Genomic DNA, 13,468 nt, shown 5'->3' on the forward strand with positions numbered 1-13,468 from the left:
CAGGTTGGGAAGCAATGCAGGGTGCTGGGGCTTTGAACTGGGATCAGTATCCACAAGACTAGTGTCTGGACCCTGGACTACTACTTCGGCTCTTCTGTCTCCTTAACTCACAAGTATACTCAATGACGGGGACCTGCCATCTGGTTTAATTGATCCCTTCACTGTGATAGATTTTTAAAATATTTATTTTCCCTAATTCATATTTTCCAAACTAGTATTATTTCTCTACAAACGGTAACAATTTTTTTTTAATGTAGGAGTACTGCTGTTTTTTCAACCACTGATTCAGCTGATTGAAGCAGTCATTACATTTAAAAAAATTTTTTTATTGACTACCCTTGAGATGTGTCATCATAAAGCTATTTATGATTGGGTTTCAGTCATACAGTGATCCAACACCCATCCCTCCACCAGTGCAGTTTTCCAGCACCAGTGTCCCTCGTTTTCCTTCCACACCCCCAACACCTCACCCCCACCTCCAGCCTGCCTCTATATAGGGCAGGCACTTTTCTTCTTTCACTCTCTCTCCTTTTCCTTTTGTGCATTATGATTTGCAACACAGGTACCAAGAGGTCATCCTGTTTGTTCAGAGCATTCAGTATTTTTATCAGGACCTCACATAACTTTTAGGCACATTACAAATGAAGTCTTTTTTTTTTTTAAACTTGGTGAATGAGGTCACTAATGAATGATTTGTTTGCTTCTGATACATAGAATTACTACTTAGTGTTGTTGGTCAGTTACTATAATTAGAGTAAGTTGTATTTAGATAATTGCAGAGCCTGATCATCAGTTACCTGTTTTGCTTGCCTTTGAGGGTTAGCATCAGTTTTTATGTCAAAGAATACTTTAATGATTTTGAGAAAGTGAAGTAGTTTAATAGAAAATTTCACATGTATGAAATAACTTGGAAATAATTGGTATCTAGTGTAATCTATGATGCTCTTGATAAAAATTTTAAAAAGAAACATTTTTAAAAAGTAAAGAATAGGACTCTTCTTTGTTTATGTATTTTTATTTGCCTATAGTGTATTATTCTTCACTTTAAATCTGCAGTCTGTTTTCAATCTACGTAACCCACCAGTTACCTTCTCTCCTTAACATAAAACTGCTGTTTTTAGAGGGTGTGTGTGTGTGTGTGTGTGTGTGTGTGTGCGCGCACACACACATCCATTGTCCTTATTTTTGCTCTGTGTCTGGGCCTGGATTGAATGTGAGCCAGCTGTGTACAGGGCAGATATCTTACTGTCCATACAATCTGTCTAGTCCTGTAGAAGTTTTGGAAGTTAATGGTATTGTCCATTTCCTTACGTCTCTTTTTTGTTAGTCACATTTTCCCTTTCTTATTGTGCTACTGCTTTGGGTTTACCTGGTTATTTAGGATTGTTTTCTAGATGTCTTCTTTAAGTGTTGGTGTAGTCTGGCTGCTTGTTGTTGTTGTTGGGTTTTGGGCCATACCCGGTGGTGCTCAGGGCTTACTCCAGGCTCTGGTCAGGGGTCACCCCTGGCAGGAATCAGGGAATTATATGGGATGCCTGCATGCAAGTGCCCTGCCCATTGGACTATCACTCTGGCCCCTAATTTGGCATTTGGTCCTGAGCCCAAATCTGTCACTAAATTCTGAAATTTATATATGGAATAAAATTAGATGCAGATAAGTTGAGTTTTCAGAGGGTTTTGAGTTAGCATGAAGAGTAAAAACAACATCTTTTTTTGGTGATGAAAAGCCTCGAGACCCAGCCTTCACGCCACGCTCCTGCTGTGCTTTCGGGAGAGCCCAGACTAGGCACAGCAGCTGCACACACCAGGCCGAAGTCCCAGCAGGCACAAAGATCTCTCGGTGAATTGTCCTCCTCATTTGCCTCTCCTCGCCTGGAGAGACTCATGCTTCAGAAACAGGGTGTTTAAATATGCATTTTCTTATTTAACTAGGGTGTTAGGTGTTGCCATGTGCTTTCCCGAGATCAGTGCTCTCTCACTGCTGGATCCGTCTGCAGGTTCCAGCCTGGTGTCAGCTGGCGTCTGATTGTGGACCTGGGCAGGAAGGGTTGCAGCTACTCAGTATTTTCTGTGTTGGCTTTTTTCTCTGGCAGTTCTCAACTCAGAAAAATTAATTCCCATTCCTTTCTGCCCATGTAGCAGTGATATTTTACTTTAGTTAACACATCTGTTTTCAAATCACTTTGAGAAGTATCTTTAAGCTATATGTGGAAATACTTATCTGAATATTCTGTAGCCTGAGTCCTGGGTAGAGTATAGTCGGTTTTTTTTTTAATTATTATTTTATTGAATCACCCTGTGGAAAGTTACAAAGTTCTCATGCTTATGTCTCAGTTATACAATGCTCAAACACCCGTCCCTTCTCCAGTGCCCATATTCCACCACCAAAAACCCCAGTATACCTCCCACCCCCGCCTGCGTAACTGATAAATTTCACTTCATTTTCTCTTTACCTTGATTACATTCCATATTTCAACACAAAACTCACTATTGTTGTTGGAGTTTCCCCGCCAAAAAAACAGCCCTACTGACAATGAAGCATTTGATAATTAGTTTACCATTGCTGAGAATGAAGAGATGAAGTCGCGTTGCTGCAGTAGCTGCCGCGCAGTTTAGGATTTCTGTATTTTAATATTTTAGTAATTAAGTCCAGGGAGATTTATGTTATAAATTGCATGATTTCCCTTCCTGGGGCAGTGTGGGGCAATGGCTTAGTTCACAGTCTAGAGACACGGCTGCAAAGCAGTTTCTGGGACCAAAAGTAGTCTAGCTGGCCTCTGGATCGTGGTCAATCAGCAGCAAAGCGGCCGCAACAAAGTGTGGCCACCCGGGTTGAGTCTCGGCAGAGTGTGAGCCGTTATCGGCCCTGGCCCAAGACTCAAATATAGTCATTTTTTTAAATAGCTTATTAGATGACTTTAGATGCACTCTGGGGTAAGAATCATGTGCTTGTATCTTAATAAAAATTGGTACTTGTATCTTAATATGTATTGTTCAAATTATTTTATGTCAGATGCTATACTAATAATTAAGGCAGTAAGATTATGTTATTTGTATTTTGTAAAGCATTAATAAAATACCATGATTGGTTTCACGTGGTAGTAATTAAATAAAACTGGTTTCAGGCTCCTGGCAAAAATGAGTGAGATATTGATTGTAATCAAAGTAAAGTGAAATTTACCAGTTACACATCGAGCCCCCACGGCAGAGCCTGGCAAGCTACCCATGGCGTATTGGATGTGCCAAACACATGCAGGGTGGGGGGCTGGGGAGGTGGTGGGGAGGGGGGAGGTATACTGTGATTCTTGGTGGTGGAATATGTGCACTGGTGAAGGGATGGGTGTTCGAGTATTGTATAACTGAGACTTAAACCTGAAAGCTTTGTAACTTTCCACATGGTGATTCAATAAAAGAATCAATCACAAAAAAAAAAAAATGAGTGAGAAGTCAAGGAGCAATATAAACACTCCACTTCCTTTGTAGAACCAGCTTCCCTTTCCTATGCTCCTCCATTGTTCAATATCCTTAACATCCTCTTTGTAAAGATCCTTTGCTTTCGTTTCCACAGTATAGACACAGGGTTGAAAAGTTGTCTTTGGCCCTTTGAGCTCTCTCTTCGACCCCTGTCATTTTCTTCAAAATTGTACAACCAAATATCTGATGAATGTTTTGTTTGATGGCTTGAAATGAAACATCCTCGAATGGTGGTGGAATGTGCATAGCAGTCACTCATTGGAACTCACAGATAAAGAGGGCATGGGTTTAATACTAGTGGAACGTTTAAGTAAGGTGCAGTATCAAATATTCTGTTTACTCGGGTACTTTTCATGGAATAAAGTTGTAACTTACAAAGATTAAAATATTTTAACTAGGAGGGAAAACAGTTTGTGGAGCTCTTTTTGTCTTTATATTCCGAGCAATGCTGGGAATCAAATCCAGGCTCTTAACCTGCAAGGCAAGACTCTCCTAACTAAACTGTTTAATTGTCCTGGAGGAAACTGTAGTATACCCGGTTATTTCCCTCTGAATGCTGGTGAGATATGACAATAATGTTACCTTTGTCGTGAATATACTTAGTACATATTTCAGAATCACACATAAAAATTAATCATTTGGGTCTTCTATTTAACATCTTAAACTACTGCTTGTGGGCTGGAGTGATAGCACAGCAGTAGGGTGTTCGCCTTTCACGTGGCCGACCCAAGTTCAATTCCTCTGCCCCTCTCGGAGAGCCCGGCAAGCTACCGAGAGTATCGAGCCCCCACGGCAGAGCCTGGCAAGCTACCCATGGCGTATTGGATGTGCCAAACACAGTAACAAATAAGTCTCACAATTGAGAGACTGGTGCCCGCTCGAACAAATTGACGAGCAACGGGATGACAGTGACAGTGAAATATTAAAATTACACATAAATGTAAAAATAAAGTAAAGCTGTGGGTGGCACTCTACCATTGAGCAGTTTGGGGCGGGGGTGGTTTGGGCCCCAGCAGACAGTTCTCTGGGCTAGGGATTGGTCCTGGGATGCTCGGGTTATGGCATCCGTACTGCTGGGGGTTGCGCTGGGGCAGCTGCATGCATGGCCAGCACCTTCCCTGCTCTACTCTCTCTTGGCCCTTTTATTCAATAGTTTTTACTTAAGTGAGGATGTGGAATCTGATTTTTGTTGTTCTTAAACATTTCCTATATAATGGAGGTAAATTTCATTGAGGTTGTCTCCACAAATTTGATATTTAGGACAAGTTTATTTTGTACTAGTGAAACTACTACTTTCCCTTAAGTAAAACAAATGAGCATGAATGTGTTGTAGTTAATGTCACTGTGAGAGTCTTCAAACAAGGTTTCTGTATTTTGGCTTGTGATTATAGTTCTGCCATGTTTTGAGAGGGAAGTGAATATTACTCTACATTAAATACCAGTAAGAATTAATAATTTATTGTCCAAACATAGGAATAGCCTCATTTTAGTTCAACATTCACTTTTAGTTATGTAGAGCTTCTGCCCTTGAGTGTCAGTATCTTTAGTTACTACTCATACTCTTCTGCTTTGTTCTCATTTATTTATCCAACAACGTTTATGAAAGTGTGCTTATTTTCTAAGAAATGGAACTGAGTATAAAAGTGTGGTTCCTCTTTCTTGCAGTTTCATGTTTTGCTTTAGTTGTGGAACTAGAGAGTGCATGCCTTGAGGCCCCAGGTTCTTTCTGGGGTACCACATCCTCCCTGGCAGCCCCAGGACCCCTGGTGATAGTCCCGGTCACCCCAGCACTACTGGGCCCAGGCAGCACTGCATGACCGGGTCTAGCAGCAAACTCTAGGCTGAGACACGATGTTTGTAGCTCGTCCCCAGCTTCTGCAGGGGATGCCCTTTGCCGTAGCAAAGTTACTAGGTCAGAAGACACATGCAATTAAATTTTGAAAGACTGCCAAATTTTCCCTAGGCTATACCAGTTTGCAGCTGGATTAAGATCCACTCTGAAGAGGGTCTATTAACTTGAGACTTGTTTAATCACAAGTTTCTCTTTGACCACCATATTTCTTTTTTTATATGTAATAACTTTTCTAAATAGTTTGTCACAAAGAGGGTACAGGGGAGAGACTTGGTTTTATATCTGTGTGGATAGATGTTTTGATGGTTTGATGTTTATTTCTACTTTGACTGTATTGTAGTTGAAGAATATGACCTCAGTTTTGTGTTTTTTTTTTTAGATTGGGTTTTTTTGTAGCCCAATTCAGTAGGCTCACTGTATCTGCAGTTCTCCTTTCTAAATTTCCTGTTACTGTAGTCAGTTGAAAATATTGCATGATGAGTTATTAAAAATAGTTTTATTGGTGTATTATTATAATTCTTTTGTTAATCTCTTACAGTGCCTACTTATATAATCATAGATATGTGTATAAGTAATAAAAAATGGCCTATGTAGGGTTTGATAGTATCCATTATTTCATTCTCCCACCAGAGGTAAGGGTACACTATTGCATATAATTAGTGTATATACAAATGTCCCACAGCTATTTGAAAAGTGCATTTTTCTATATTCCCAGCCTCTTTAATCTCTAAAAGAAATAATGCCATTGAGTGTTCACTGTGTAGCTGGCACAGTGCTTAGATCTCACATCTATGTTCTAGTTTATTCCTCATAGTTTGTACCTTGTGTTATTTTGCTGTATTAGGAAATAAGAACTCGGGTATCTTGCTCATCACGTTCACACTGTAAGGAATAATTCATCTAAAACAAACAAATACAGTTAAGTGGCATTAAGTGCTGTCCACCTTGCCGTGCACAAATCGATATTATCTTCAGAAATTCTTCATCAGACCAAACTGCAATTCCCTATCTATGAAAGAGGGGCCGCATGGACTGAGCACATAGACTGCCTGCAGGAGGCCGGGTTTGAACCCAGCACTACACAGGCTCCTGAGCACTTCAGAGCAGCCCCGTCACTGGGCTGGAGCCAGCCGGGAGTCCTGCATGTGGCCAAAAAACACACCTAGTGAGCAGTAACTCCACACCATCCCTGTCCCTGGTGATCCTGCCACTTTCTGTCACTCAATCAGACCATTTCAGTTCTTCACACCTCCTATAAAGAGGAATTATACGCCACCTGCTCTAATGTATTTGACTTGGTAGTTACTGAGTGTGGTGTGTTCAAGTTTTATCCATGCTGTCATGTCAGAACTCAAGGGGGAAAAAAAGAAAAAGTTGTTGGAATTTGGTATCGTCTGAGTCAACTCTGTATTAAGTAGTCCTGACATGATATCATGAAACCTTATTTCTACTCTGACTTGGGCTGTCTTGTCACTTATTTAGGATCTTCATTTTTTAAAAAAAATTTATTTTCACATTTATTGATTACATTCAGTATTTCAACACCATTCCCACCACTATTATTTCGAATTTCCCCACCACCATTCATGCCTGCCTGCCAGAGGCAGATGCTAGATAACTTAATTTTCTGTTGCTTATTATGAATATCATGAGAGGTTGCACGGCCGCAAAAGCGGCCTTGCACTTCTGGAATTCTGGAGTCTCTGGATCAAGGCCATTGATGAGCTGAGATGGCATCCTGAGGCAGATGGTGGGCTTAACTGCCGGGACCCCAAGCAGGTGGGGGGATGGGAAGGGACTCCGCTGCCGCCATGTAGCCTGGAGTCTTAGTCCCAGATCCCTCGTAGCTGGGTTTTTCTTCTGGAAGTTCGTGGCCACCGAGGTTTCATCTGGAGTGGGTGGAGAGGACACACCCACTTCATCCGAGGTCTCCCGGGATTCACTGCTTTATCTCTGGGTCAAGACCGTTGATGTGCTGAGATGGCACCGGAGGCAAGGATCTTCATTTTTAGGATTTATTTTTTTTCTCTTTGGTTAGGTTTATTATGTGATTACTTTATTCTTTTTCATACTATTATAAATTAAATTATTTTCTTAATTTTTTTCTGGATTGCTGTTAATGTAGAAATATGATTCTGAATTTTGCAACTTTGTTAGCTCTAATGTGTGTGTGTCTGTGCATATTTAGGATTTTTTATATGCAAGATCATATCTGAACAGATCATTTTGTTTCTTTTAATTTGGATGCTTGTATATACTTTTTGTTCCTCAACTGCTCTGTTTAATGAAAAGAGTACTTTGTTGAATGAAAGAGGTGAAAGCAAAACCTTTGTACTGCTCTGATCTTTTTATTGAGCTTCTGTGATTCACAGGACTTTTAATGGTGGTTTCCTGTGTACAAAATTTCATCATCACATCCCTCACTAGTGTACCTACTTCTCTCCCCTTGAGGACCCCCATGCACCTCCCTTTCAGAGCTCCTGTATCTCAGTTGTGTGGATTATTTTTCCTGTTGTGTTGCCTGTGGCTTTTGCTGCTCTTGTGCTGTGTACCTACAAGTTCCACATGTGAGAGAGAATTCTGTATCATCTCCTCACCCTGTTTGTAGAAGGGGATCTTGAATATTTTTGCTGTAGATCTTTATGAGTGCTTTTGAAAAATCCTAAATATCAATCATTGGACATCTTGGCTATCTGAAGTGTTGTGTGCAGGTGTCTTCTCCTATTTGGTAGAGTATCTTTCAATTACAGTGTAAGTTTCTTTTGCTGTAATGAAAATCCCATTTGTTTATTATCTTTGCAGTTTTGCAGTGACTAGAATTTTTGATTCTGTAATACTTTAACTTTATTATGTGATTTGTAATTTATCTTGACTTTGCATTATATATGCCTTAACATGTACTTAACATATAACATGTATACATTAACATATATATACTGAACATATGCCTTAATGTGTATACTTAACATATAACATAACATAATACTTAACATATACTTAGCATATGGCATATATACAAAATATCAATATATATGTATATATTGACATTCTGGTAAAAAGTTACTATTTATTTGTTATGGATTTCCAAATGGGATTATATGAAGAATCAGAGTATATTCTTAGTAGAAACTGTATCTTAGCTTTCTCAAATCAAAGCACCCTAGAAGTAATTACTTGAGCCTAGAGATAGTACAGTGGGTAAGGCTCTTGCCTTATACAGCTGACCTTGGTTCAGTCCCTGGCTTTGGAAATGTTCCCTTGAGCTCAGAGCCAGGAGTAGTCCCTGAGCACAGCTGGGTGTGGCCTCAAAACAAAACCAAAAAAGGTAATTACTTGAGGATTAGAGAGAGAGTATGCCTGGCATATACAGGCTACCCTGGATCAATCCCCCACCCCAGTAGTTCTGTCCGAACCCCTCCCCCACCCCATCACTGCTAGTTAATTACCCTGGCAGTCATCCTGACCATATCCAGGGGGTCCGGGTGATTCCCTGCACGGCATCCTTGGGCCCTCACAGGAACTGCCTGTCTGGTTGGCCAGCAACCGCAGGCGGCCCCTACCCCTAAAAACAGAAAAGTAGTAGTTACTTGAACCAGCTCAAGGGTGGGGGTATATGCCAGGCGTGCAGGAGGCCCAGATTTAGTCCTCAAAGCAACTTGGTTTCCCTTGGTACCACTAAATGGGACCCAGAAACAAAAGTAATTATGATTTTTTTTCCTGAGATCTGGTATGGAGGAAAGATACCTTTACACTGAAGCTGGTGGGAATATGGGGGGATAAATTGGTAGGTGAATCAATTGGAATTATTTTTGTGATTCAGGTTTTATGCTGAAGTATATTGTGGTTAATTTTTCTTTTGTTTCAGTAGATGTGCGCTTTTTATAGATGCTTGATTTTTGTGTTGGTTATTGTTATTTTTTATGTTTCCTGTTTTATTTCTCTAAATATTCATATAACTGTGATGTCTAAAATACATTACTGTGCAGCTTAGATATATAATTTTTCAAAAACACAGATTGTGAAATTCAGTTTTCTTTTTGGGTTTTTGGGTGGTGCTCAGGATTTACTCCTGGCTCTGTTTAGGGATCACTCCTGGCTGGGCTCGGACCAAAAGTGGTGCCAGGAATTGAACCCAGGTCAGCAGTGTACAAGTCAGGCGCTCTACCCACTGTGCTGTGTCCAGCTCCCTGTATCCCCCCATTGTATAATCTTAAAAACCAAAAAGAACACTTGCAGGGCCAGGTAGTGAGGTCAGAGGGCATACACAGGGCCCAAGTGTTGCACCCCCAGCACTGCATGCCCTCTTTAGCACCCATTGTCTGTACTGCTGGGCAGCTGAAAACACAGCGGTCAGAGACTCGAGCCTGTTGGTAAGAATAGAATAGATCTTTCTTCTAATAAGGAGTCTTCTGATAACGTTTTGTTACTTTCCCCATCAAGAAGCACTTAGATGAGGCAGGTTTGATTATAGCATTAAGTTGAATATTTATAAAATGTCTCAATTTAACAGAACTCCTCCCTTTATCCCTCTATCTTCTAGGTGAATCTGGACTGGGAAAATCAACATTAATCAACTCATTATTCCTCACAGATTTGTATTCTCCAGAATATCCAGGTCCTTCTCATAGGATAAAAAAGACTGTGCAGGTATGTATATTACTCTTGCAGTTAATGACAATCTGGTGTAGCATTAAAACACAGTAAATATATTAAAATTGAAGATATACTGTAACTCTAAAAAATATGGGGTTAGGGACATTGGGGTCATGCTTGGCAGTGCTCAGTGTTTACTCCTGGCTCTGCACTCAGGGATCTCTCCTGGAGGAATTCAGGGACCATTTGGGATGCCAGGGACCAAACCAGGTCACCACATGCAAAGTAAACACCCTTTCCCCCTGTACTGTCCTCCAGTCTCAACTTTTATAGATTTTTGCCTAGAAGTAGGTTTTATGTTAGCATTTGACTATGATGTGGTCAAAAAATTATTAATAGAGACACAGAGAAGTGTGACCATTTAGAGAAATCACCTTCATTATAGTCTATAAGTTTGCCCTGAGGACAATCCTAGAGATTTTTTAAAAATTCTCTTTTAACAAATTAAAGATTATATTTAAAAAATTCTGTGATATAGTAGGCTGGAGTGATAGCACAGCAGGTAGGGCGTTTGCCTTGCACGTGGCCGATCCAAGTTTGATTCCTCTGTCTGTCTTCGAGAGCCTGGCAAACTATTGAGAGTATCCTGCCTGTACAGCAGAGCCTGGCAAGCTACCCATGATATACTCGATATGCCAAAAACAGTAACATGTCTCACAATGGAGACATTACTGGTGCCGCTCGAGCAAATCAGTGAACAACTGGACGACACTGCTACAGACAGTAGTAAATAATACCCCTAATATTGCTTTGTATAATATAGTAATAGAAGCCACGTGTTATAGGCAATTTAAGTTTGAATAAATTAAACGTAAATAAAACTTAAAATTTACTTTCTTGGTTGGACATTGCGGTCACATATTTAGTAGTCATTAGCCATATGTGGCAAATTGCTACCATTTTGGCCAGTGCCAAAACATACCCACCGTGTAATCACAAAATAAATGAGTGAGTGGGGTGGTGGTGGCAGTCTCTCTCTTTCCCGCCATGTGTGTTCGGTGACCATGAACTGCTTCCCCCACTCCGGCCTGCAGCCACCACCAACAGACTCATGGACGGAACAGGGCCACCAGGCTGATTGATCAGTTGCCATTTATTCCATTCTCCTCACGCACCTGTTCTAGTCTCACTGAGAGCCCCATTCCAGTCTCACACTACCCCTCATTCCTGTCTCCTCCTGTCCCCCATGCTAGTCTCTGGCCACTCTGTCTCTCAGCCTTAGTCTCAACCCCAACCTTCAAGCATCCCAGGTGAGGTAACACAAGTTACATATGAAAGCCCTTTCTTCCAAGGGAGGCTCTTCTAAGACAAAGATCTTCTGCAACCAGGAAATCAGCTCAGGGGTGAAATACCACCTAGGGATCTGTTTCTCCTTTCCTTAGTCCAACAGCCATTGAAACATTCATCTCAATTCTACTTCTTAACGATATTAGTAATTTTGTATGGACACAATAAGAGATATATTGAGCTTGTAGGGTGGCTCTCCTGGGAGCATCTCACTGCAGATCCCAATCTACAGTGCTCAGGCCAGATTAGTCTTCCCTCATCCTAGCAGGGTCCTGATCCAGTTATTACTCCTTGGATCATGACAGAATTTGTCCATGGCCGTGCTCTTAACTTACATTTAAGTATTATGGCTCTTGGTCTGTCCTGTTTCGATGCCAGGATGGATCACAGCTTGCCCTGGGTCCATCCAGTCCCTCATCGGGACCCTGCTTTGGGGTGCTAGAAACTAAGGGCAACTGAAGCTTAAATTGAGAAAACAGGTGCCCCGGAGTGAATATTATTCGGAGTCTATTAACTCCCAAGTTACAAAAGCATAGCATTAACTGTCTTCCTGTGTCTATACAAAAAGGACATTGCTCTAAAGTAACTATGCAAAGGAGAAGAGAAAAGCAGTATTTCACTTATAAATACACATCCATTGTCCTAGAAGGATCTGACCTTACATGTCAGCAGAGTCTTATTAGGGAATAAAGGTGATTGACCCGTTGGGGAAGCAGAGCACAGAGAAGAGGCTAAAGATAAACACAGAGGAATGGGAGTACCTCAGGAGCACTGTGATGGGTGTAACCCAGTAAACCTAAGCTCCCTTCGGCAAGGGAGAAAGGACAAACCAATGTTACCCTACAACCCACCACTGCAGTAAGTTCTCTTGGATGGCGTAAAAAAATATATAGTTTGCAGAAAAGCCATTAGAATTGTATTCCTCCATATTAGTTATTGGTAGAATTCCACATGTTGGGTGAGTTGCAGTAACTGTTAGTTATGACTCAAGCTATTTGTGATCTGATTAAATGCCTCTGGATTTTTCCTTATACATTTAGATCACTGGGGAAGGAGTGATGTCTTAAGCAGCATTCTTAACTTAATTTTTTTAATTGATGTGCAGCTTACACATTAAATATGCATACATTTAAGCCAAAAATTCTGAACTTTTGCATATATATCCGGTACCTACCAATTAATAATGTTCATTGCTAGCACCCCAGAAGGGTTTACTTGTGCTCTCAGTATTAATAGCCACCCTCAAAAATAAATGCCTTTTTGACATCTATTTCCTGAGATTAGTATCTTCTGATGTTGATTTCATATAGATACACTTTTGGTTTTCACTCTGTTGCCCTGTGGAATAGCACTAAATCACAGATCAGCATTCGGAAAACATTTTTTATATACATGTATATATATATGTATATGTATGCATGTTACCATATTACTGTCATCCTGTTGTTCATCAATTTGTTTGAGTGGGCGCCAGTAACTTCTCTGTTCATCCCTGTCACATGCTAGTGCAGCCTGATGGCGTACTGGGGGCTCTTTCAGGATCAGGGGAATGAGGACCTTCGTTAATGTTTTTGGCATATCGAGTATGCCATGGATAGCTTGCCAGGCTCTGCTGTTTGGGCAGGATACTCTCGGTAGCTTGCCAGGCTCTCCTAGAGGGCCAAAGGCTTGTGACGTGGCCTCCAATCGCCTTACGGGTTTTCCTAGTCTACCGAATGTAAGCTTTTGGTTGACGGGCATGTTGTAACGATCTGCACACTGACAAACACGCACCTTGTCTGCGTCTCTGAACAGTATCTGGGACATCTGTGGCCTCAGGTTGATCTCCTTGAGGTTGATGGATGTGTGTGTGTATATATATATATATGTATATATGTGTATATATATATAAATGACACAATTATTTTATTATAATATATTCCTTTTATTGTTGGAAAGCATATGGTTTTTGGTTCTTAATCGATTATGGAAATTCCTTTTATGTTTTGTCATGATGTTGAACATACCTAGTATTCATGAACTTCAGATTTCATTAATGTTCTTTGACTATCTTAATCCTTTCCTGTTGATTTGGAAGTTCCTTATCTAAATACTGTGCAGCGATAGCACAGTGGGTAGGGCATTTGCCTTGCACGCAGCCGTCCCGGGTTTGATTCCTCCGTCCCTCTTGGAGAGCCTAGCAAGCTACCGAGAGTATCCTGC

General features: G+C 40.8%; 1 protein-coding gene across 1 annotated transcript in view; it reads left to right on the forward strand.

Annotated features, from left to right (window-relative positions):
- Positions 1-13,468, forward strand: part of SEPTIN7 (septin 7) — a 60,533-nt gene that overhangs the window by 12,227 nt on the left and 34,838 nt on the right. Inside the window, exon 3 of the mRNA XM_004606886.2 lies at positions 9,867-9,973. Coding sequence (XP_004606943.1) covers positions 9,867-9,973 — 107 coding nt within the window. The remainder of the gene's footprint in view (positions 1-9,866; positions 9,974-13,468) is intronic.

Source organism: Sorex araneus, chromosome 1, assembly GCF_027595985.1.
Source record: "Sorex araneus isolate mSorAra2 chromosome 1, mSorAra2.pri, whole genome shotgun sequence".
NCBI lineage: Eukaryota > Metazoa > Chordata > Mammalia > Eulipotyphla > Soricidae > Sorex > Sorex araneus.